Here is a 27,003-nt window from a genome sequence, read left to right on the forward strand (position 1 = left end):
CAGGCCGTGACCTCGGCCGGCTCCCGCTGCTCCGGGATGTGATGAATAGGCCGGGCCTCTGCTCTAGGTCACCCCTGCCATTACGGGAGACGCCGGACTGACGTGAGCCTATTGTGATGACTTAGTTACTGAAGCTGTATAGAGAAGCAGTGGTAGTAAGTATTGGTAGTCGTAAGTGTGACGGAACAGCTGTGGCATCACTAATATCGCTAATAAACATGTTTATGAGTGAGAAAGTACATATGGTGCTAGGTCTGTTACGACAACTATTGTTGTACATTGGATATAAGCGATTGGATATAATCGATTATTACTGGTAATTTCTGAAACCAAACATTTTAATCAAAACTGAACAAATTAAACCATTTGATTGAAGGCTGGAAGATTTATTTTACTAGAGATTTTTTTGTTCAATATTTGAGCTATTTTTACACAATTAAATAAACTAAATCGCCTAAATGCATTTGTATTGCTTTTCAAAGAAACATTTTTTACGAACATATTTATGAAATTTTGTCTAAAACGGGGCAAAAATTAAAGTCACTAATCTAGCAACACTAAGGGATAAAAGAAAACATTGCAATATGACTTCAAAAAATAGTCATAGTACAATATAAATTATTCCAACTTTTTTCACTATATATATTTACATATATATTTATATATATATATATATATACTCAGCTCTGAAAAAAAAAAAAAAAGAGACCACTTAATGTTAATGTTTTCCCTTAATTTTATGACAGTATAAACCTCTGGAACATAATCAAGAGGAAGATGGATGATCACAAGCCATCAAACCAAACTGAACTGCTTGAATTTTCAAACCAGGAGTGGCATAAATTTATCCAAAAGCAGTGTGTAAGACTGGTGGAGGAGAACATGCCAAGATGCATGAAAACTGTGATTTATTTCTGAACTCTTAAAACTTTATGAATATGGACTTGTTTTCTTTGCATTATTTAAGGTCTAAAAGCTCTGCATTTGTTTGTTTTTTCAGCTGTTTCACATCTTCTGCAAAAAATGCTCTAAATAAGCAATATTTTTATTTGGAATTTTGGAGAAATTTTGTCTGTAGTTTTACTTAAACATATACCTATAAATCGCAAAATCAGAGAAACTGAAGAAATTGTTTTAAACTAAAGTGGTCTCTTATTTTTTCCTGAGCTGTAAAAAAATATATATAGTAAAAAAAAATGTCCCTGTACAGTACAGACAGCTTCTAGTAGGAGTGGGCAAAATATCAGTTTTGTGATATACTGCACTAATCAAATGATTAAGGTATTCAATTACATCAAATACTATGTAATGGGAAATTGGAGCAGGTGGATTTTTCCTTTTGTCACAAACAACAAAACAGTTGTATCTTGGTAGCCCATATTAAATTTAAATTATATTATATTACAATATTTCAGGGGATTTCTGTAATAACAATATTCCAAAACTTTGGACATATTATTGTGCGCAAAAATATAGGCCACACCTCTAGTACTGAGTCTGTATTTGCAGATTTGCAAGACTGAAATCAGTCTGCAGCATCTTTATCAGCTGGCACCACTAAGACTTCATTTGTTTAGCATTACACCTCTCTGCTGACTGTAGAGGAGGTGGTGCTGAGTCAGGGAGCGCTCTATATAATGGAGCAGAGGATGAGGAAGACAGAGAGATGCTTCACGCTGATGATACATCAGAGAGAGCTAGACTCAACAGTTTCAACATCTAAATGAATTCGCAGGGGTCCCAAAACTTTTATTGCAGCATTCAGCACCAACCATTTCAGCACCCACCATGCACTGTCCCTGGTACCATAAACATGTAGCATCAGGGGTCTTATCTTACACCTTACAACTATCTTACATTTTCCGCCTTCCACCATGGTGGTCTGGAAATGAGGTGTATTCAGGTACATTGCTGGTGTATTGCTATCTTGGCATCTGAAAAAACAGGTGCACCACTGACTGAATACAACCTAGACCAGACAGGCATCAACAGTTAAGCCAGGCGGACACTGTGCGATTTTAGCCCGATTTTAAGCTCGATCTGGTCGGATGCGACTGAATTTCATGATCGGGCCGAATTTTAGCTTGATCGTGCGTCGTTTGTCGTGCAGTGTGAGAGGGGAAGCGATGTCCGATTAATTGCCCATACGAGCTGCGAATGAGCAGTCGGACGCGACCAGGGATTTCTGACATGGCAGAAATTTTGGTCGCTTGTCTCACAGTGTCAGCTGTTTTGCGGGCCGATTTCTTAACGTCACGACCTGTTTTCCCAAAAATCTGCACAGTAACTATAAATAATTATTAGTCATATTTATTTCTGTCACTTATAAGGATTTATATTTATGTTCGGTACACAGACTTATAGCTTAATATATCAGACACAGGCATTCTGCTGTTTAAGAATTTCAACAGATGCTTATTCTCAGTCAATAGCTGGAGTTTTTGAAAAGAAAAATTAAAAGAGAAAATATCTTTGACAAACATAAATTTATTTTATTTCACTTTGCTATTATATCTGAAAAATAAAGCACATAAAGCCTCTGGTGCTGCCCGTCAATTATATACAACTTAAAACATGCACAGAAATATAAAGCTATATTTTATAATTTGTTTCTTTTCGCCAGGGCAAATTTATTAAAATTATAAATATGTTAATTTATTAATTAAAATCTCGTCCAGTGCTCCAGAATATTAGCCACGCAAAGCCAGCTTAGCGCAGCGCGTGGCATTGCGCGCGGCATTGCCCGCATAATAACCTCTGTCTTCTAAAATAAACGTTTTAATAAATAAGGTCGGAGAAGTGTAGTAAAATTAGTGCTATTAAACTTACTAAAGCTAATAAATGTACTGATAATTAATCAAGATAAATCAGACAAAATGCGCTGCGCCTCTCTCTCGCTCTCTTTCGCAGCGCGGAGCTGAATTCAGCGCGAGGCTACAGAAACTCAGTTCAGTTGAATAAAAATAAGTAAGGGCCTGTAAGTAAATATAGTCAAATATAAAGAATAGTTTGAGGTTTTGGTGAGCTGTTTTCATGATTTGAAACTGAAACTAACTGAAACTTTGATTATTCTGCAGAAAGCCTGGGTTATTTTAAACGAATTTTTAATGAGTTTATATTTTATATTTTTTATTTATTCATTTAAATTATTTTTCTTCTTTTATTAATCAAATCATTAAATATATATCTTCATAAGATATAATTTTTTTACCTTTTATGTCAATTTTTATGATCTTTTTTTAAGGTCCTATTTTTCCTTTTTTACGTATATATTTTATTCGTCTATAATAAATGTCAGTTTTTATTCCTATTTTTTATATATATTATTAATCCCTTTTAAACTGTTAATGCTCAGCGGCACTGTAAATGAGGGTCCCTATCCAGTGTGAATAATTGATTGCTTGTTTAATATTCAGTGTTGCCAAACCAGTTTTTACATAAACAATAAACAGAATAAAAAATAAAATTATTTTATTTTATTTAAGCTGCTGGTGTTTCTTTCGCAGCCTGACGCGCAGTCATTTTTCTATGCGCTCTCCTTCTGTAAAACGGACAACCCGTAGAGTCCACGTCGCCTCAGCCACCTGCGAGTCCATGTACGTCTCTTCCGTGGACTTTCAGCGCACAACAGGGCACAAATAAGCAAAGCTAAGCGCTTTCTTTTGCAAGGCGTTGTGTTGAAGCGAGAGTTTGTACGCAAAGAAAGCTCCGCCTACGGGCTGCGTTTAGACGTGCAGTGTAAGCTCCACCGTCGCAGCAGGTCAGTCGGACCGTACAGTGTGTGCAGATGAATCGCAGGCGTTGTTCATACACGACAAACGATTCAAACGTGCAGTTTGAGCTCTCCAGAACGCATCCGATTAAAAAAATCGCACAGTGTCCGCCTGGCCTTAGACATTCATTGGTAACACAGGTGCACTGCACGTGTCCGACACGCGTACACCTTTGCTCACTACACACACAACAACATGCAGCAGTGCACAAACCCAACTTTAACATCAACAATAAACAGAATAAATAAACACAAACAATAAATAAAAATAAATAAAAATGAGCTACTGATGCAACTTCACAGCATCAAAACGCAGGTCAGTTTCCTCTGCTAAAAAGTCCTGGACAAGTCCAGAGAGCTGCACTGTTAAAATAGCAATATGCCTCAAAAGTCAGAGTGTACCTGACTCTTAAAGGGTTTTTTCCCATTACATCCAAACACTCATAATTAAATATGAAAATTAGTACATGTCTTTTGTACTTTCTGAAGCGCACAAGTCATACTTTTCCCGTCGTTACGATAGCAAAGACACACTGATGACTTGAATATAGATCAATAAAATAAGGCCTTAAATCTTTTCATGCACCTTAGAGTCTGATTACTACAGACTACAAAATAAGAGTGTGTTAGTAATCCAAATTAATGCGTTTACATGGACTTAAGAAATCAGATAAGACCATAATATAGTTGCTTTGCAACCAGTCAGTAAACTTGCAGTTAATTGGCTTGGACACCAGGCCTTTTTTTAACACATCAAGCCTCAATATGAATGATCATTTTATAAATCCTTCAGTTTTACTATCGCTCTGAAAGTGTTTGGATGCCATTCCGCTGCTACTGTGTTAAATACCGTTCGCTTATGTTCGCTACAGACCTGCCAACCTTGAAAGAATTTTATGAGTGCAAATCAATCTCGATCCCTTTACTCGGCCAACTGCCCACTCCACAACAAACACAAGAATGAACAAGAGAGAAAGAGAGAGAGAGAGAGAGAGAGAGAAAGAGAGAGAACTGAAATAATGTAAGATATTTTATTCACACATGAATGAAATAAGAAAAAATATATATATATAATAATAATAAAAAAAAAAACATTGCAGCATTCAGCACCAGCCATTTTAGCACCATTTCAGCGCTGTCCATGGTACCATAATCATGTAGCCTCTGGGGCCCAATCATACACCTTGCCAACAGTCTATGTTCATGCCTTCCACCTGCGCCGTTTAAATAGCAATGAACCATGTGAATATAACTACACTGACTGGCGTGTTGGTCTCAAAATTAAGTTTGATCAGGTACATTGCTGGTGTATTGCTATCTTGGCAGTGTTAAACACAGGTGCGCCACTGACTGAATACAACCTAGACAGACGTCAACCCTCAGACGTTCATACGTAACATGTTACTTGGTAAACGCACTCACTGACAAAACCAGAAGAAGATTATATGATGTGGAAATGGGTCTCACACCACCTCCTTCACTGCGAGAATCAGAGGGTTTTGGGTGATAGCTCCAGCTCTCTAGTATCTTTCAGTGCTAAGTTTAAGGGGACAGTAAAAAAAGAAGATGGACACTCTGTCACTGTCAGATGCTCACCTTCGCTGCGGTAGTCCTCCTGAGAGCTGAGGGCCGACAGCCTCTGCCTGGAGAACGGGGGCCAGTCCTGAGCGAAGGAGCCGTGGTCCTGCCGGGGTCTGGAGCGAGGGGTCAGCAGGGAGGAGGAGGAGCTGTCCGGCTTCATCCGCAGCACAGCCGCGTAGGACACGGGTCTACCCGCTACCGATCTGGCAAAGTCTAGGAGAAGAACCAGAGAAGAACAGCATGAGAAAGAAGCTGAGGGGTCAGCAATGAATACAAAAGCAAACAATTAAAAAGGAATTCAGAAAGAGTCAGATTTGAGAACAATAACTAGGCCTGTCTAAATAAGATTTTAATAAGATATATTGTCCCAGAAATGATTGTGATACACAATATTTTTTGTCATTTTAAGACTATTAAATGCCACAGACATAATGATAACGGAATAGAATAAAAAAGCAATTATACACTTTTTATACACATTTATACACATAAGACAACAAAATTTGAATTAATCATTTATTAAAATTATATACCTATTTCTTCACCTACTTTAGTCCACACTGTGTGTATGGAGTCACAGTTATTGAAGCATGACTGGCTAAAATACTGTTTACTGTTATATATGTAAACAAACAAACAAATAAACACAATAGACAATATCACGGTTATCAAAAATTATTGAGGTCATGTTCATTTATTGTACGATAAATCGATATTGCAATTATTGTGACAGGCCTAACAATAACTGGATAATCTTTTCCTCAAACCACAATTTTAGATGATCATGATGGAATAATAAGACAAAACAAGACCAGACAAGACAAGACAAGACAAGACAAGATGATGCATGGTGTCTGTATGTCAAAATACTGTTATAATATTGTATAAATGTCTTTAGATATTGTGATATAATATATGTACTATATTACCCAGCTCTACTTCATGATTACGTACACCACAGACAGTGTTTTTATTTTGTTCATATCAATCAAAATATACTGAATATATTTAATATAAAGAAATATACTGTGATAAGATAAGACAGGATGAGATAAGATAAGATAAGATAATAGTTTATTAGTTCCACAGTGGCTAAATTCACAGTGTTACAGGAGGAAGGGGATATCAAGGCACACAAAACACAAAAAAGGCCCTTAAAACTAAATAAATCATTAACACTATAAACATAATAAAATATAATAAATAATACATACATAAAATAAGATATAATATTTACATCAAAATATACCTGAAAAAAAAAAAAAAAAAAACGTACTGCAAATGTAGATATTGTACATTGAGACGCCTTTGAACTGGATTTTTTTAAATGTTGTATTTTGTATTCTGTATGTGTATATGGTGTATAAGTGTGTAATGTGTGTGTGGTTTATTGGAAGCTGTATTGGTTGTATTGGAGTCCTACTGGTTATACAGTCTGGCAGCAGCAGGGAAGGACGGATCTGCAGTAATGCTTCTGATGAGATGGTGATTAATATCGTAAAAAAAATATATATATATATCACAATATTTAAATATTTAAGGATACACAATCTTTGTTCAGATACATACGATTTCATTTAATTAAAAACACAATTTACATAATTTGGTTTTAATGTTTCTTAGTGTTTTAGGGACTGACATTATCAATATTATGTCAATATTATGCATCGGAATAAAAAAGAGCTAAAATATTTGCATATTTTCCACCCCTACATACAGTAATACAATTCTCACATATACTGTAATTTAAGTGTTATAAATGTCATTTGTTTAATAGAAATACATTGTTCCCACAGTTTTCTTTACTCTTAGTCTTAACAAGCATCAGGTCAAAGAATCTCGCTCTCTCCTTGAGTTGTTTTGAGGTTGGATGGTGAACTCTTGGTACTCTGGCTAGTACATCATGCATGACCTTTATCCTGAGCTGTGAACACACTTTGACCACTAACACACTAAAACAGCTGTACAAACACTAAAATAAAACCTGGCCTCACATTGGCACAATGTCACCTTGTAAAACCAGTATCTAAAAAAAAAAGTGAAAGGTGAACTAAAACCTGTGAGAGTATTTCAACCATTTAAAGCTAGAACCTCTGAATAGTTGGCATCTATGTGTGTGTATGAGTTGTAGAGGTTCCTAATGAAATCGTGCAATAATCCTTCCCAAGGAGCTTTGAATATTCTCACAGAGTTCCTGCAGATTCTGTGGTAAGGTTGGAATGTTAATAAAGCGTCCAATAGCATCCCACACATTTTCAATCGGGAATAGGTTTAATGATGCGGATGACACCAAGCCAGCAGCGTGACTCATCTCTGAAGATGACCCACTTTTATCTTGGTGGAGATGACCAAAGAATCTGCAGTACAGACCGATGTTAAGTTAATGAGATTCTGAAACCAGTGCACTCACTATTCTACCTTTTCTGAAATTACACTGTGGTGTGCTATTTCAACAGGACAATGCTTTTCCATGAACTGCTGCCTTCTCAAGACTGAGCCTTTTATGAGAAGTTTGTTGTTTGGTTGGTAAAGCAAATTATTTCTAATCCAGATCTTGTTCTTTTCCCAGAATATCAACTTCTCCAAGATAAGATAGAGATTTAGAATGCCAAGGTGTATATTAAATCAATTTTTTAAAAACTATTTATTGATTTAATTTTGCATTAGTGGGTCATTATTTGTATACCTAAAATCCTTTAATTTTGGTAAAAAATGTATGAACTTTACCAGTCAGGTATTAAGGAGCAGGAAAGCCACTCCACACAAGTACAGCATTATGAAGGACTTTTTGTGCAGTTTCTCCAGCAGCAAGGCTGGAGCAGTATTAGCACTAGCTGCTAACCACTCTGCTGCCGCTAAGTCTTTCACTGTTCAGAGGTGAGTATATTGGACTGTAGCCCGCGCGTTTACTGTGTTAAAACAAGCTACATGGGACAAACCGCGAGCTATTTAGTGCTAAGTGCTGCTAACTGCTAACCACTCTGCTGCTAACCACACTTTCAAAATATTGGAGAAGCGCTTTACTCTCCCAAATAAACAGTTTTCAGGAGAGAAATCTGTGTAGATTACTGTGCCACACCTTTGTTCCTTACTATTGTCGCTTAAAAAAAGGCACCTTACAATAGACCAGAAAATAGATGTTCATTGATAATCCAGTGGGCCTTATGGTCTGTAAAATACAGTAATTGATGTTATTGTTTTTTGTTGCATTTGTTGTATTATTTATTTTATATTGCATTATGTCTGTCGTAAGTTGTATTGGGCTATGTCTATGTATAAAGTTTAGAGTGGCCCCAAAACTTCCTCTTGGAGGGATGAAAAAAGAAAATATTAAGTCTAATTTGTGAAGACACAGACAATAGGGCATGGCCAATCACATTGCCAGAGCTCTCCGCTATTAAAAATGTGTGGGATGCTATTTAACAGGTTATCAACACTCCACCCCCACTTGGCATTCAATGATTAAAAGGTCCACAGCTACAATATTGTGTATGCTGTACATTGCGGTACACCTTAATCAGGATAATGAAATAATTATACTTCCAAAAAGTGCATGCAGCATAAGTGTTTTGGTAAATTGAATAAAATCTATCCTAACCCGGAGTTTCCTCCCTCAAGCTCAAATGCTCATTTTTTCACTCCAACAATACATTGCTAATTATGTTCCTATCGTGTTATGTCAATCAGAAGCCCTGACTGCGTAATTGCTGCAAATCATTGCTTTAAATTTCCCATTTGCGTTCGAGTCCCGTGCCAAAGGGAGGAGGAACCAACAGCATTGGATGTCTTAATTAGAAACTCCATTAGCACCTGTTAAAAATTCCCCGTTTGCTCGGCCTTCCAATTATACCAACCTAAACAAGCACTGACTAAGCTCCAGAGCGCCGGGCTGCCAAAACACCCCAGATGCAGCGCTTTGTAATGAGCAGAACCCGCCGAACTGACAACAGAGCACTGAAACATTCCGTTCCCTACATCGCAGAGAGTCTCGCAGGGGAAGGAAAGAGACGTAACCTCTGAAAACTGAAGTCGAAAAGACATGCGGGTCTGTATTTGCACAGACAGGCTTTAAAAATTAAAAAAAAGAAAAAAAAAATGCAGGCTGACATTTATAAGCTCCTAATTGAAGACAGTCTTATAATACTTGCAAAATATGACCTTTGCTATCCTGCTCTTCCAGCCAGCCCAAAGTCACCCAAAAATGAAATGGGTGATTATTGGAAACCATTTCTGGAAGAGAGGCAAAAAAGAGCATGAATTTAATTTTAAAAAGGCAAGCCTAGTTTTGCTGGATTGTCATTGGCTGAAGAGAATTGCATTTCAATGGTATTTTCAATGGTATTTTAATAAACGCAGCATTTTTAATGTGACTGCCTGGTAAAGAACTCGAGCCTTCAGCTCTTCGAACTGTTTAGATGTGAAGAGATCTGATCAACAAGTTAAGCTTGCGATTTAGGCCAAGGTAGCCACACTGGCAGCCAGGGCGGTTGTGATGCTAATAGTGATGCTTTAATAGTGATGTTGGGTGAGGCTTATGCCACAGAAACAATGCAAAGAGTGGCAGAGGACTGTAGCAATACCATCGACAATGCTTGGCAATTGTGGAAGTCATGCTTGGAAAGGTTGCTCTAAAAGTGCTGTAGGAAGAGATTTACACATAAACATAAAATTGAAGGGCTATTTAAGGTGGAATGGTTAAATTATTTTCTCAAGAAAGGGCACTATCTATTTTTTAAAAAAATGTTGTATTTTTTTTTTTATTTAAGTTTCACAAATGCATTGAATCGACAGTAACCTTGATGTGACCAGTCATTTTTTTTATGGAACAACCAACAAATCGAGTGGAGATTTTTAAAACTTTCTACAAATTAATTGTGATGAACCAATGACCCAACAAATTCTGTGGTCCAAACATAGACATAGTGGTCCTCAGCCTCTGCCCTCTGTTTCTTATTTTTCTATTTTTTATTGTGCACATTTGCACAAATACTGGGAAAATTCAAAGAGAAATGAAAGAAGAGAGATAGTTTGACTGGTCACTTGCTAGATTAGCCAGCATGCTAACCAGCCAGATGGTACATGAGCACACTAAAAGACAACACATGGGACGAAACTACAGTACTTTCTCTCACCTGCTCTCTCTTTCTCTCTCTCTCTCTCTCTCTCTCTCTCTCTCTCTCTCTCTCTCTTTCTCTTTCTTTCTCTCATCTAAGAATTTATAATAAAGGATCTAGTCTACCAGACTAGACTATTACTACTGACCCTCTCTCAAAAAATATAAACACCAGCATTTAAAAAAATATATATTATTTTTGATTAATATTTTTTTTTTCTTTTTTTTTATGAACTCTTAAAAACTCTTTAAACTGAACTCCATCTGCATAAGTATGCTTAAGAAAAAAAAAAATATATATATATAGTTTATGCACAAGTAATGCTGTTTTTTTTTTTTTTTTCTTTAATAAAGCACCAAAAACACGCTCATTGTTTTCAATCCAACACGATCCAAAAAGAAGGTATTCTCATATGCTGACAATATGAGAATGAGATTACTGTCTAGTACTGTCTAAATAAATTCTGGTAGATAAATATGTTGTATGAGAATAATTAATGTTTTTCTTTTTATATATTTTGGTTACAATTAAGAAGTAAGGATTGTTTGGGTATCTGTATCGTATCAGTTAAACCAACACCCAGCGCTACACATAAACAATGCAACATTATCCAAACTAACAATATAATTCAAGGAAAAAAAAAAAAACAGGTAAAAGACAATCCTTGCACATTTGTGCTTCAAAAAAATATATTATACTTAAATAAGTCATTAAGTAAAGAAAATTCTAGGCTGGACCACTACATATTCTCACAATATAATAAAACCCTGCAGTGTACTTTTCCCCGCTCTTAAGTTCTCTGGGTTTAGGCTGGTTCACGTGGGTGTTCTGTCCCCGCTCAAGAGAAGAGCGCAGAATAGAATAAAATTTCACATATAGGATTTTTCACTTTTTCACAGAGATGAGCGAGAGACGCAGCTATTCTAAACATGGCAGACAGGTGACTAGACAGCTGTCTAATCTCACATCAATATAAAAAAAAAAACTATATATATATATGCTGTACATATACAGTATATATAAATGATAAAAGGATGAGAGAAAAGACATGTGTAGACATGCAGACAGACAAACCCTGACAAATGACTCGAGCCGCTATGAGTTACATTCAGCAATGTAGAGATCCCAGAGGTGTTTGTCTAAAAATACAGAGCACAGATCTGCAAGTCCGATATTAAACTTGCATGAGGTGCCACCAAAATCTCGAACCTTTCACATGGTGCACATGAATATAACTTATACTGACATGCCAAATGTCATGGGAGAGAAACTAGTTTAGTATACGCCGATGAATTGTGACACATCCAATGGAATGATGAACACAACTTTGGAAATGTTCCCATCAGTGTAAAACCCATCTACCTGGCACCCACTATGAGGCCTCGCTCCAACTCCCATAATTCACACCACCTTGCCATGAGCACACTGGCCAGGGTTCAACCTCACTTACAAGATAATACCTCACAACATACACTGGTGTGGATGTTCCCAATATGGACATAAACAAGACAACATTATTCAACATTAGAATTACTTTAATTTCTTGTCCACCCTTCACTGTCCACCCTATAACTGTCCTCCCTGTCATTGCCCTCCCTGTAACTGTCCACCCTTTAATTGTCTACCCTGTAACTGTCCACCCTGTCACTGTCCACCCTGTCAATGTCAATGCTTTTATTGTCCACACTATAACTGTCCACCCTGGGAAAGTCCACCCTTTAATTGTCTACCCTGTAACTGTCCACCCTGTCATTGTCCACCCTGTCAATGTTCACCCTGTCACTGTCCACCCTGTCAATCTCAATGCTTTTATTGTCCACCCTATCACTGTCCACCCTGTCATTGTCCACCCTGGGAAAGTCCGCACTTTAATTGTCTACCCCTTTAACTGTCCACCCAGTCATTGTTCACCCTGTCATTGTCCACGCTTTTATTGCCTACGCTGTCACTGTCCACCATGTATTTGTCCACCCTGGAAATGTCAATCATGTCATTGTCCACATCTGTTACTGTCCACTCTTTTATTGTCCACCCTGTCACTTTCCACTCTTTTATTGTCCACACTGTCACTGTCCATCCTTTTATTGCCTACACTGTCACTGTCCACCCTGTCACTGTCCTCCCTGACATTGTCCACCCTGTCACTGTTCACCCTGTCACTGTCCATCCTGTCAATGCTTTTATTGTCCACCCTATCACTGTCCACCCTGGGAAAGTCCACCCTTTAATTGTCTACCCTGTAACTGTCCACCCTGTCATTTTCCACCCTGTCACTGTCCACTCTTTTATTGTCCACCCTGTCACTGTCCACTCATTTATTGTCCACACTGTCACTCTCCACCCTTTTATTGCGTACACTGTTACTGTCCACCATATATTTGTCCACCCTGGAAATGTCTATCCCGTCAGTGTTCACCCTGTCACTCTCCACCCTTTTATTGTCCACCCTGTCACTGTCCACTCTTGTATTGTCCACACTGTCACTGTCCACTCTTTTATTGTCCACCCTGTCACTGTCCACTCTTTTTATTGTCCACCCTGTCACTGTCCACTCTTTTATTGTCCACCCTGTCACTGTCCACCCTTTTATTGCCTACCATATCACTGTCCACCCTGTCATTGTCCACTCTGTCACTGTCCACCCTGTCACTGTCTAACCTGTCATTTTCCACATTGTTGTGCATAGTGGGCACATGTTAGACAGGAAATATGATTTATGTGTAGTCCATCTCAGACATATACAGAACACCACATGGGTTCACTCCATGCACGTTCAAGCAGACACACACATCCTCTTTACTATACTTCTATACTACACTCACAGTCTGCTGCCTCCTCCCTCTGTCCCGCACTCGGGTTACTGCACATGCTTGGCTGCTGTTTGCGATACAGAGACAGAATGGGATACGAGAACGGGAACTACTTCCTTTAAAGCGGAGCCATCAAAAGACCCAGGCCGATTCACTCTCTGAGGTGCGGCTGAACGCTGGTGCCGAGACTGCACTGTCAGAAAGCATTATCCTCAACGCACACTTCTCTCAACGCGCACAAGCTCAGAGGAAAAATCCCAGACAGCAGCGTCCCACTGAATCCCAGCTGCCCCGTGGCCTTTTCCACAGCTACTGTACATAAAAGAGTTCTAACGGCTCGCGCTATAAACCAATTCAATTCATTCTTCCTTCATTTCATCTTTAAAGACTAAACAAACACTGTTTAAGGCTGCGGGAAATGAAGAGGGCTCGTTTGAAATGGTGCTGTGTTTAATAATGCAGACTGTACCATCATTAGATGTGGGAAATCTTTTATTTTGTCTTCTGTCTTCTCCCTTACAAAAAAAAAAAAAGAAGTATACTCAAATGGTACATATTTTATTTTGGAACTGCAAATTTGTACTAAATCACTACTCAAATTTAGTATTTAAATCATGGTAGACTAAAAATATACCTAATAAACTGGTCATGTATTATGTTTTCCACACTTCTAATACAATTTAAAGGAATAATATGTATATGCTTGCTGAGAATGACAGCAACCAAATCAAATTTCATTACCCTGCTTCCTCTTCCCCAAAACACAGCACTCACATGGGTTACTGGACCTATACAAAAAAATGTATACAATGGTAAAAAGTGCCAAAGAGTATAAAAATAATGTATTTATGGTTTATTGCATTTTGTTTTGTTTTTGGCAACATTTTCATTTTCTGGCAATCCACTTTTTCTTGATCTTTGTGAAATACTATAGGTCTCTCTGAGTTGTACTGTATATGGATGCTGCACATTAAACTCTTCCTCAACCTCCATTGTCTGCAGTAGCTAAAAAAAAAAAATGTTCAGAAAAACGATCAAAAAAAAGCACTCTCGTCTATGTCAACTTGTGAGTTTGTAGCCTCGCCCACCTTGGCTCGCTACCACCTACAGGCAACAATGAAGCCACACAGCCAAGCATGTCTTACTTTCTGGACCGGAACTACCCACCTCTGTGTGTTTACATAATTTTAAATAGGATCTCCAGTGGATTTCGCATTTTACAGAGACTTTACAGAGGCATTATACTAGGGCTGTCAATGTTAATGTGGAATCAGTAACGTGTTACTATTTTTTTTTTTTTTTTTGCACAAGTTAATTGAGGCACCAAGTTAGACACCTACTTCCGCCGTAACCTGCCCCACCCCTACACAAGGCACTGATCTGTTTTCTCGCTGAACAATTAAGAACGGCGCGCTCAGACTTCCAGCTCAGTCCCGATCAGAGATTTGTTTCTCTTTCTCTCTCTCTCTCTCTCTCTCTCTCTCTCTCTCTCTCTCTCTCTCTCTCTCTCTCTCTCTCTCACTCACTCACTCACACACACACACACACACACAGACATATAGTCCTGCACTTTCCTGCCCTGCTCCTCATACCTGAGATGTTTATACTCATCAAATTAAGTTTGAATTCAGAAATCCTCACAACCAATTGTGCAGTCCAATTTATCATGCACCAAATGTTGATTTTATCTCCCTTCAAACATACAAGTATATACTATAATTTTAATTGACCCCACTAATATACATATAATTGCTATTTACATTTCTTACATTCATTCTTTTATCTACATTTAAATATCCCCTATGAAAACGTACATCTGAAGAAAAACAAATGCGATTAATCACAGTTAATCACAGAATTTTGTTGTGATTAATCGGATATTATTATTATTTTTTTTTTATCAATTGACACCACTACATTATACATGTTGTAAAGTACACTGCAAAGTACTAACTGTTGTCCCTCCCACTGCCTCGCAGTGCTGTTAGCCAATCAAAGGTGATATGTTTGCATGTTTGACCCACCACTCAAATAATAGTAATAGCTACTCTGTGTTGATTTCTCCTGTGGTGTCCTGATCATTGCAAAACAGGATCAAAGTAGGATAATATTCAGTTTTAGATAAACAGATAGAGGACTACAGTCTGCAATTTATTAATACAGAACTACTTAGTGTCCTATATGATCAATGGAGCTGCTAAAATGGAATATTGGCGTATAAACAAAGAGGTGTCCATAATGCTGTGTATGCAGTGTACACTATAGCATAGTGTATTTTTGAGTGCACTATTGGTAATGGTATATATTTCATGATCTATAAAGGCCTTTTTAATAAGCAGGTTTGTGGATGTGTTTCTGTGTTGTGCTCCACTGATGCTTAAGCAACACCTGCACGCATTTCATTTCCCCACCTTTGCTTTACTTTTGTGTAATTATTTCACTAAATGAAAATGTGTCTGTCAGACGCTAATTGGCATCCGCATGCGATTTATAGGCAATTAACCGTCACACATTGGGTATCTTTAAACTTGAGTTTTTTTCTGGTTTGAAAGGCCTATTTTTCACTGAAGTTTCCCTTGTGAACAAAGCAAGTGGAAGAAATGTTTAGAGCAATTATAAATAAGTGGAGTAATTGCCTATTTTACTTGTGCAGACAGCAGTATTTCGCGAGCTGCAGACGAGTCCCTGAAGGCGGAACGATTATTTCCAGTTGTGCTGTGCTATTTTATATGGCCTTATCGCGAAGAGAGGAATAAACACCTCTAAAGCCCTCAGGTTTTCTCTCCCAAAGCCTTATCAAACCCTCGTACTTAGATAATGCATTAAAGGAAAAAAAAAAAAAAACTACAGAGTAAATGTAAAAATGGGCCTATTTTAAGAAATGTAGCTGTTAGCATGATAGATTCAGGTTCAGATACATTTAAGATGCCTGAAGAGGCAGTATTATCCTTTGGCTATCTTTAAATGCATCATACATAAGCTACTGCTGACAAAAAATACTATATATACTACATATATTAGGTATATGTTGTGCTTTTTTATTGTAATACTTTGCTGTCCTTTTTTCTTTCTCTTACAAAGTACAAAAAAAGACAAAAAAACTTAATACACAAAGATCAAGCATAACATTATGACCATCTATTTTTTTTTTTTTCTACACCCATTATCTATTTTTTTCAGCTCCAGGGATCACATGCAACACTTTGTAGTTCTATGACAATTACACTGTAGTCCAGTATCTGTTTCTCTGCATACGTTATTATAATCCTCCTCAAACAGACCCCACAAACACAGCAGACACAGCGGTGCTGCTGGAGTTCTTAAACACCATGTTCACTCAATGTCTATCCCTTTATTAGATACTCCTACCTAAAGTAGCAGCGCCACCTTTTAGATCAGAGACAGAAGATCTGAATCTGTTGCTGCACATTTTGTGTTGGTCCTCCTCTAGACCTTCGTCAGAGATCACAGGACACTTTCAAGAGGACACTTTCAATCATTAGGGGTTGGTAAAGATTAAATAAATAAATAAATAAATAAATGTGCTTCATTATTGGCAGAAAATTGTTACGCAGTTGATGTTATCAATCAATCTTTATTTTCACTATGTAATACATTGTAATGTAATTAAGTATTTAATCAGGTTCAAGCTAAAATAAGGAACTTCATAAACAAAAAAATAAAATAAATAAATTAAATGATTGGAAAAACAAACTAACAATAAAATATTTAACATTAAGTTTTATTAAAAAAAAAATAGAATCATTCAAAATAAATGGACATAAGTGGACAGACTAAAATGTAAAGTGATACAATAAAGAGATATATTAGTAGAAAAATACAATATAGCAAATAGAAATTAAAATAATAGCGGACAAAACAGGAAGTAGCTAAAAGATTGTAGTTCTATAGTAATAACAGACTGCAGTCCTGTTGTTTCTAAAGATTATAAAGAAAGCAAATTATATATTTATGAAATAAAATAAAAAGGTCAAATAAAATAAAATATATAATAGATATCCATATAATTTTTAAGGTTCAGTTTTAGAACAGATGAATCTGCTGTGTGTCACAGGACTGAAGTGTGTTAGAAGTGCCGTGGCTGCTGGAATAGATGAAGAACTCCAGAGCCTCCTGCTTTGGTTAATAATGATAATAAATCACACGTAACGAAGTGTTCAATGTAGTCTTCACTGTAACACATTCTGATGGTGGTAGATAAAGCCGCTACAGTACGCATCACTGTAAATCACAATAATACTGTTTATCTCAATTATTTCTAGGACAATATATAACCTACACAAAACATTATGGAGTTATGGAGACAGACTTATATAGAACTGAAAAATTCTGATATCTAAGTTGAAACAGATCACAGCATACAGTAAATATCGTCTGCTGTTTTATTCAGTCTAGCACAGGAGCAGCCAGGCCCTGCTGAGGACAGCCGGAGCAGACAGTGTGCGCAGCCGTGCTGATTTCTCACTGAGACAGTTATTACACACAAAGCTCAAAAGTCATTAGCCAAACACAGAGGAATCAATGAAACTCCAAAATGGCCCACTGACATTAAACCCAGATTATTCTGCGCTCTTTGTTGCATAGCCATTAGCCATTTTTTATTTCTTTCTTTTTTTTTTTCATTTTGTTTTATTGTGTGGTTTATTGTGTATAATATCCCTCCTCATCAGTGACATGGCGGCTCATCAGCTAAGAGAAAAGATCTTCCTCTTTCTCTTCTCCAGTGCTTTTGTCCCATTCAGTACACTGGATATGCTCAAATTCCCAGTGCACACAACACACCACCACAATGCACTACTCTCGTGTCCCGGTAGCTTTTATCTCACTGTCTTACACAGTTCATATTTACCCTCAGTGGTACGTATTTAAAAATGAGTCAATGCCATTATTTATGCTATTGCATTATATGGCATAGAACATACAGGGTTCATACACTTTTTAACCAATACATGTTCATGCCATTAAGGCAAATTTTCAAGACCATACGATTTTTAAAACAGTGCAGGCATGGACAATAAAACCAAAAATATACTAAAACTACAATAAAATTTGATTATAGAAGGTCTTAAATGAATCTGACACACAATCTGTAATAATAAAATGTGTGTCAGATCCTGAGAGCTCCATTGCGTAGGGTTAAATTACTGAATTAACTCTGAGATGATGTATTTGTAGCTCAAAATAGATTTTCTTTACCGATGAACGGAAACAAAGATTTGTACACCAAAATTTCCATGACTTTTCCAAAACTGTTTGGGTATTTATTTTTTTCTAAAACTTTTCCAGGCCTGGGAATTGCTGTTTTCAAATTACACAACATTTTCAGGTTTTTTCATGACCGCACGAACCCTATTGTCCATAAACTAAAAGCATATTGCTGGTTTGAATCCCAGTCATGCAGCTTGGCATCAGCAGCCAGATTCAAAGACATTCTCTGTATGGAAAGACACTTTCACGATACACCGTATTTTATGTCAATGATTTTACTTTCCTAATTTTAAAAAAATTGATACTCAAATACTCTTCTATGAACAGCCCAACAACACTTTTTTGCTTAAAAAGCATCGTTTTGATGTTAAACTGTATCCAATATGATAAATCATCATCAGATTGCCCAGCTCTACATTCAACCCAGCTTTTTGACACTCTTTAGGATAAAAGGGAAGAAAAAAAGAATAAAACAAGCTAATGGAAATGTGATAAAGAGTGTAAAAAAAGCTGGGTAGAATGTAGATCTGGGCATATATTGCGATCTCTGATTGTATCACAATTTATTTTCTTTTTATATTTCTGTCCACAGACTATAAGCATATTGCTTGTTCGAATCCTAGTTATGCAGCTTGCCATTAGCAGCTGGAGTCTGAGAGAGCATTATTGGTCTTGCTCTCTCAAGGTGGGTAGATAGCACTCTCTCCCTACATTGCTCCAAAAGATCAAGTAAACCACATACTTTTCTGCAAAGTGATTATGAACCATTACCTCAGGGGACTATATTGTGAGGTTTTATCTTGTGAGTGTGTCACAGTCCAGTGTTCAATGTGTAGCAGTAGACAAACACAGATAAATCGCAGAGGAACTCTAAAATGGCCCAGTGACATTAATCTAGAGCTGCGTGATATACATAAAAAAAAAAATATTTATTATATTACAATATATAAAGACACTTTCACTATACACCATATTTATCTCAATGTTTTATTTTATTTTTTTTTTTCAAAAATTGATACTCAAATACTTATTTGTGAACAGAACAGAGATTTGCATTATTTGTCTTGTTTAAAAAGCATATTTTTGATGTTAAATGTATCTAATATGATACATTATCGTCATATTTCCCAGCAGTACATTCAAACCAGTTTTTTTGACCCTCTTTATCACTTGTCCATTGGCTTGTTTTATTTTAATTTTTTTACTTCTCTTTTTTACTGTGTAGTTTATGGTCATTCATTTCCCACTCACTCTTATCTCATATTAGCCCTCAGTGGCACAAATTTCCAAACGAGCCGTATCGACGCCATCGCACTGGCACGGAACACAGTGATTCTGGATGGCACACAAGTGTTTATGGGCTGCAGCTGGACAGGAGGCACTAATCAGCGTGACGGTAGGAGGGTAAAAGAAAGGGATCTGGAGTGGCATCGTGCCAGCATTACTCTCCAGCGGTGGCGCAGCTGTTGCTCGCTGGGAAAGACTCGTTGCGGGTTCACGCCGAGGCTAGCCGGTGACAAATCCAGACCATCATGAGGAGGACACTCTTTTGTCTGTACTCGTGCTTCGGGTGACGAGTGCGAACACTTGTCAAACGCCAGCTTCATCTGATAAAGCCGCTGACCCCTGAACACCTCGCCAACCTCCGTTCACTCTTTCAGCTCTTAAGGAAGCTGGAATTGCCTGCTGGAGAGTCCGGAGCCGGAGCCGGAGCTGGCGCAGGTTGGGCAGGTGGAGGCGGAATCCTGGGAGTGTATAATTTAGACCCGTATGAGAGAAGATTGGACTCTAAACTCACTACACAAGACTGGCAACCAGACTGGCACCTTATTCAACGAAAAACACACATAATTTCAGGCTTTCAATTGAACAGGATTTTCACAATTATCTGTAATTATCCTTAATTATCCAGTTCAGACCAGAAAAACTCATTTCAAATCTCGATTAAATCGGTAACTCTGTTTCTGTTCACTGTACCTCAGATACATCCCCACTGGTCCATTTATAAAGAGATCCATACACAATATAAAGAACTGCCACTGCCTATTCACCCTGGTACCCTGTAGATTTATGTACTTACTTAAAAATACATTATTATTATGCTTTCATCAAATGTTTAAAAGTAAAATTTTTATATGAAAATAATATATATAAATATAATATGAAGTACACTTTCAGTTTCATGTAATTCAATATACTTCTAAAATGTGTATTTCCAAATATACTTTAGTACATTTTTAGCAAAGTGTGTTAAAAAATTGTACAGTAGTTCACTTAAAGTACAATGTATTATGTAACTTTTTATAAAGTAAATTAAATTACTATATTAACTATATTACATTAATATACATTAATATAACGGTTAAATATATATTTTAATGCTCTGTCATTATAATTAGGAAAAAATAAATATAAGTAAATAACAGGATACAGTGTTAAATGACACATTTAAATGTCAAATAAAAAAGGTAAAGTGAATTTGTAACACGCTAAAATTTGTAAAATAGTACAGTATATTAAAACATATGTTTATACCCAATGATGTATACTAGAAGTGTGCTACTTACAAAAGAGAGGAACAAGAAGCATATTTGAACTCTAATGTAAATATATATATATATATATATATATATATATATATATATATATATATATATATATATATATATATATATATATATTAGGAATGTTCTAAGAATTAATGTTAAATATATTTACATTAGAGTACAAATACGCTTCTTGCTCCTGTCTTTTGTAAGTAGCACACTTCTAGTATATGGGGTTACACACAGGAATAGTATTTAAACATATTATTTCATGTATGTAACCCCGTATTTTTAAATATGCTTAGAGTAAAATTATGATAATTTTAATAAGTGTTACAACTGTATCACTATTATACACTGGGTATATTAGAAATGTAATAAGAATTTAGGTTTTATATATATATATATATATATATATATATATATATATATATATATATATATATATATATATATAGTGATACAGTTGTAACACTTATTAAAATTATCATAATTTTACTCTAAGCATATTTAAAAATACGGGTTACATACATGAAATAATATGTTTAAATACTATTTCATGTGTATATTACAACGTGAAAAACAGCTAAATGGAGAGCAAGCAAAACATTACGATCCCTGTTTCAGCTCAGCTTCTTTGTGATATTGTTTCAGTAAGCTTCTGCAGTGTCACAAGATTTATTTCAATCCAGTGTTGCATTAAGTTTTCACCAAGATCTTTGCAGCATTGATGATGGTAGAGTCTGACCTCTGCACAAAGCAGCTCTTCTCCATCCAGCACATCCCAAAGATTCTCAATGAGGTTAAGATCTGGACTCTGTGGTGAACTATTAATCCATGTGAGAAAATGGTGATCTCATGCTCCCTGAATCACTCTTTCACAATTCCAGCCCCATGAATCCTGACATTATAATCTTGGAATATACCTATGATCATTAAGGAAGAAAAAATCCATTGATGGAATAACCTGGTCTATATTCAGTATATTCAGTCAGCTGACCTCATTCTTTCAGCACATACTGTTGCTGAACCTAGACCTGACCAACTGCAGCAGCAACCCCACATCATTTACTTACTTCAATCCAGGTGGAGACTTTTTATTTTATTTTATTTTATTTATTTTTTGGGCCAGACAGTATACATTGAATAAAGAAATAAAGAAAAACAATGAATGAGATGATGACATCGTCACTGCTGCACTTGCATCATTTCCGCCATTACTTCTAATAATGTTCCAGACCCGAGTCTGAGAAACTTGTAGTAGCTGCAACTTTGGACTAAATCTTAAATAGCACACGACTCCTTACATACTGCACTAAGAGACTTATGAAGTTGTGTCCAGCAGTGAACTGTGCACACATAGCTAAATCCCAAAATAGTTATCATTAGACACAGCATGCAGAACTCGGGTACAGATGCCATTATTTATAGGTCTACATAGTGAACTATGTAGGGAATAAGGAGTTCAGCTAGTTTCAGACAGTCGCTCTGGTTCCGCTGATCCTCAGGGCCTCTTCTCTGTAAGGTCAGTATTATTAGTATTATTAAAAAATGCCATGTGCAGAGTCTCCTACAGCCACAACTGTCCTGCACTGAAAATACAGTAAAAATAACAACTCAGCACACAACAATAGACCTTGCTTTCATCTGTCCCAAAATAATGAACTATAAAGAAAAAAAATCACAGTGTAAAAATGCTGACCTTTGAGAAAATCCAAGAAATGTGCTTAAGTTCTAAACAACAAAAAAAAATCTGATCTAATTTTAATATTTCTTAATTGTACTACTTATACCCCAAAACAATGGATACTGTATTACAAACACTGGCATATTGTAAAAGGTGATCCCTCACTAAAAGAAACTTTTAAAGATGTACCATTATCACATTTCAGATGGCTAGAAATATATTTAAAAAAAACTGAGTATTCAAATGAATATATATTAAACAGTCTTACAGGAAAAAATCCAGTTGGAAATTTTAAGTGTGGCAATTGTATAACTTGTCAATCTAGTAAAAAAAAAATAATAAATAATAATAAAACAAAAAAATAAAACATTTTTATAATCCAATACACAATTGTTAAGTTAATATAAAGGGTTTTATTACATGTAAAACTAATAATGTTATCTATATGATCCAATGACCATGTGAAAAGTATATGTGGGAGAGACGTCCAGATCATTAAAAGACAGAATTATAGAACACAGAAGCTCAATTGTAAGAAATGATTTAATACCAAATAAAAAAGAAAAAAAAATGTATCTTAAAAGTTTATTTCCTGAGTTTTTTTATTTTTTTGGTTTTGTTTTTTTTTTTTAGGTAATTTGGGGAAATGGATGTCTGGACTGTTGGAAATGGGTGTCATTACAGTTTAGTTATAGCATTGTTTTTTTCCTCTGTGTGTTTTTGCATAAATTTATTTATTTTTTGTATAATTGATGACTAGCTGAGTTTGTAAATTTCAGAAGGACTTTTAAGAAGTTTTAGTTAAGAAGTTTAGAGTTGGTTCTTCTGTGGAATTGAGCTGTCAGCTCCTCATTGGCTGATTGTGTGACTTCAGGAGTGTTCTGATTGGTTGTTTTGTAATAAAGTATGTTTGAAAAACTGGGATGCTATTAACCCTTGTCTTTTAACCCTGATGAAGGCCTAAGTGTCGAAACATGTTGGTATTTTATGTGTGCGTGTGTGTATATTTTAATAATCAAAATTATTAAAATGTTTAAAACCAAGATTCATTAAAGAAAGAAGGGATTTGCATATATCTCCCTCTACAGCCCATAATATTACTAAAATGAAAGGAATTCCAATGTGAAAATGTATGGTAAGGGCACAAGCCTAAGCTGAAAACCTATGATCTCCAATTCTTCAGAATCACTGAATCAAGAACCATCATTCAACAACAGCTGATACAACCACGTGAATCCACAGAATCCACAGTGTTTAAGAAATGGGTGCTGTCTGGTGTAGACCAACAAAAAATAATCTCTCTGCTATAAGCACTTCTATCTCAGTTCTGATTTAAACCAAACCCTGTGTTGCTGAGAGATACATTGTCGTTCCAAGACTGAATACATGTCACTTTACTGTTTATTTACAGTTTTTCAAGGTGTTCCCCAGGGCTCACTGCTTGGCCCTCTCTTTCTTTTCTTATTTAAATGTTTCAAAGTCAAAAGCATGTGCCTCAAAGCTGACTAAGCTGAACTACGTCTGGTTGTGAGATACCCAGAGTTTTATATTCACCCAGACAGAGTGTCTCTTAAAGCCTCTTCTATAGCTCACAACCTCAGTGTCCTCCTTCATTCCACCCTATCATTTAAATCTTGTATTACAGCACTGGATAAAAGCATCTTCTTTCACCTCATCTTTTACACATCTCCCCCTTTACTGAAGGAAATGATTTCAACACCTTCAGTATCATAAAAATTCCACTACTCAGGATCAAGTTTCCTAGAAACCTTCTATTCTCTCACTTTTATTTTTCTTTTTTTTTCATATTTTGTCACCTTACAACCACAAACCTGAATTTTATTGTATTGGTATTTTAAGTGATAGACCACTGTTTTCAAACTTTTAATCAAATAAAACTCTAAAAAGTGTGATACAAAGGTTTCCAACCCCCTATACTCTGAAACCCCTAAATAAAATCAAGTGCAATCAATTGCCTTCAGAAGTCACCTACATATTTAGCTTTGTGTCATTTTTGAGACCAAAGTTGAACTTTTTGGCCTAAATACAAAGAGCTATGTAAGCACACTATTCCCAATGTGAAACACGGTGGTGGCAGCATCATGCTGTGGGGATACTTTTTTTTTTTTTTTTCAGAAGAGACAGGGGAAGCTAGTCAGAGTTCAGTGTTGATGGGAAGATGGATGGATAAATACAGGGCAATTCTGGAAGAAACCTTTTAGAGGCAACAAAAGACCAAAGACTGGAAAGTAGATTCACCTTCCAGCAAGACAATGACCCTGAACATACAGCCAGAGCTACAGTGCAATGATTTATATCAAAGAATATTCACGTGTTAGAATGGCCCAATCAAAGTCTTAACCTAAATACCATTGAGCTTCTGTGGCAAGACATGAAAATTGATGTTCATAGACGCTCTTCATCCAACCTGACTGAGCTTGAGCTATTTCATAAAGAAGAATGAGCAAAAATCTCTAGATCTAGATGTGGAAAGCTGGTAGAGAAAAATCCAAAAGACTTGGTGGCTCTACTAAGTATTAATATAGGGGGGTGAATACTTTTCAGATTTTTATTTAATTAAAATTCTGAAAACCATGTATAATTTTCGTTCCACTTCACAGTTATGTGCTACATTGTGATGGTCTATCTCTAAAATCTCAGTAAAACACATTTACATTTGTGGGTGTAAGGTGTAAAAAATTTTTACACTTTTTTTTTGTAAGACAACCTTGGGAGGTAAATAAAAAAGATTAATTGCTAATTAATTTGACTCTTAGGTCCCTTGCCAAATTTGTGCCATACCTGTTTTCACATTCCTTTTTATATTACATAAAAATTAGATTTAAATATTAATATTTATATTCATTAAAAATGTACTTATTATTATTTTTTTTTCCAAATTTGAACTTTTCTTTTGAAATTTATTTTACCTAAAAAATCAAGGCTAACTATACAAGGGAAAAAAAAAATCTCAAAAGCCTCTTCATAGCAATCCTGCAGTCAGCGGGTCCAGAACATTAGCGATGACCTTGGACTAGAAGCACAATTAAAACTGTCATCTAAACGTTTTCTTCGAGTGAGTTTTAGAAGCGGTAGTCCGAATCCATCCCGTCTCTGTCTGTGCTAAGCCCCGCCCCCGTGGCCCTGGGTACGGTAAATGAATTAGAATAACGTCAGCAGGTGAGCCGCTGGTGGAGCTGAAGTGAGGGACATGATTAGCCATTGGCTGTAAGATTAATGGAGACCTTCAGCCTGAGATTATATTGACTGAGGCTGATTATGCTGGAGACCATTTATTCAATAGCATATCATTAGGAACGGGGGAATCCATACATCATATGCAAACCCTCCTCGCCGAGCTGATAACTCACTAAACCCGGTCTTTGTCCTGAGCCTCGGAGCACGGAGATGAATTCATATGAGACCGTCCGACATAATGTCCCTGTTCAGCTGAAGCTCTCCGAGCTCAGAGCCGCTCAGATTAAAGTCAGCCTTAGAATTACACCGCACAAGGACATACCTGTCAAGTTTTGGACTTAAAAATAAGGGAAATTTTCCGTCACCTGCTTCGAGTCGCCCACCAACCCAACCGAGGTTCAGAATCCCTTATATTTTAAGACAGGTTTACAATAAATCTAAAATAACCACCTGGGAACATTTTACAAACTACAATTAGATTATCAGAATCTGACAGGTCTATCTTTGTTGACACTGAAATGTTGTGGACATTCCTACATATGTAATTCTTATAATACAGCCTAAGTTAAACCCTTTTCTAGACATTTACATGAAATCATCAGCTTTTACAAAAATGACATGGACCAGATATATTGCATAAGTAATATTAGTCCAAAGGGGCCTAAACAATTAATAATTTAATTAATACTTCTTTCTATTGATCAGTCCAGTCCTGTCAGTCAGTTAATTTCAGCCCTCTTCACATTTTCTCTCTCTCCAGATCAACCATCTCTTCTGCCCCTTCTAAGTATTAAATTACACCACAATACTCTAAAACTAGCCCTGAACTTATAAAATAAATACAGTTTCGTTCATTATAGCTTACAGTAGGCCTGCAAACCTAAATTAATAAACACAGTTTGAAAATGAAATAGTTATTGGCTTATCAGGGCAGGTTGAACATCTAATTGTAAAGTTAAGCTAACTGAGTCACAAGCTGTATTTTCTTAAGCACACAGTCGGTTTGATCTGTCTGTTTCAGAAACAACGTCATCATAGTTTACATGTTTAGCTCCGTTACCTCGCT

The 27,003-nt window shown here is 36.3% G+C and overlaps 1 protein-coding gene across 1 annotated transcript in view; it reads right to left on the reverse strand.

Annotated features, from left to right (window-relative positions):
* cntn5 (contactin 5) overlaps positions 1–27,003 on the reverse strand; it is a 394,897-nt gene that overhangs the window by 200,122 nt on the left and 167,772 nt on the right. The window contains exon 5 of the mRNA XM_049483448.1: positions 5,369–5,566. Coding sequence (XP_049339405.1) covers positions 5,369–5,566 — 198 coding nt within the window. The remainder of the gene's footprint in view (positions 1–5,368; positions 5,567–27,003) is intronic.

This window comes from Astyanax mexicanus, chromosome 9 (assembly GCF_023375975.1).
Source record: "Astyanax mexicanus isolate ESR-SI-001 chromosome 9, AstMex3_surface, whole genome shotgun sequence".
Classification (NCBI taxonomy): domain Eukaryota; kingdom Metazoa; phylum Chordata; class Actinopteri; order Characiformes; family Acestrorhamphidae; genus Astyanax; species Astyanax mexicanus.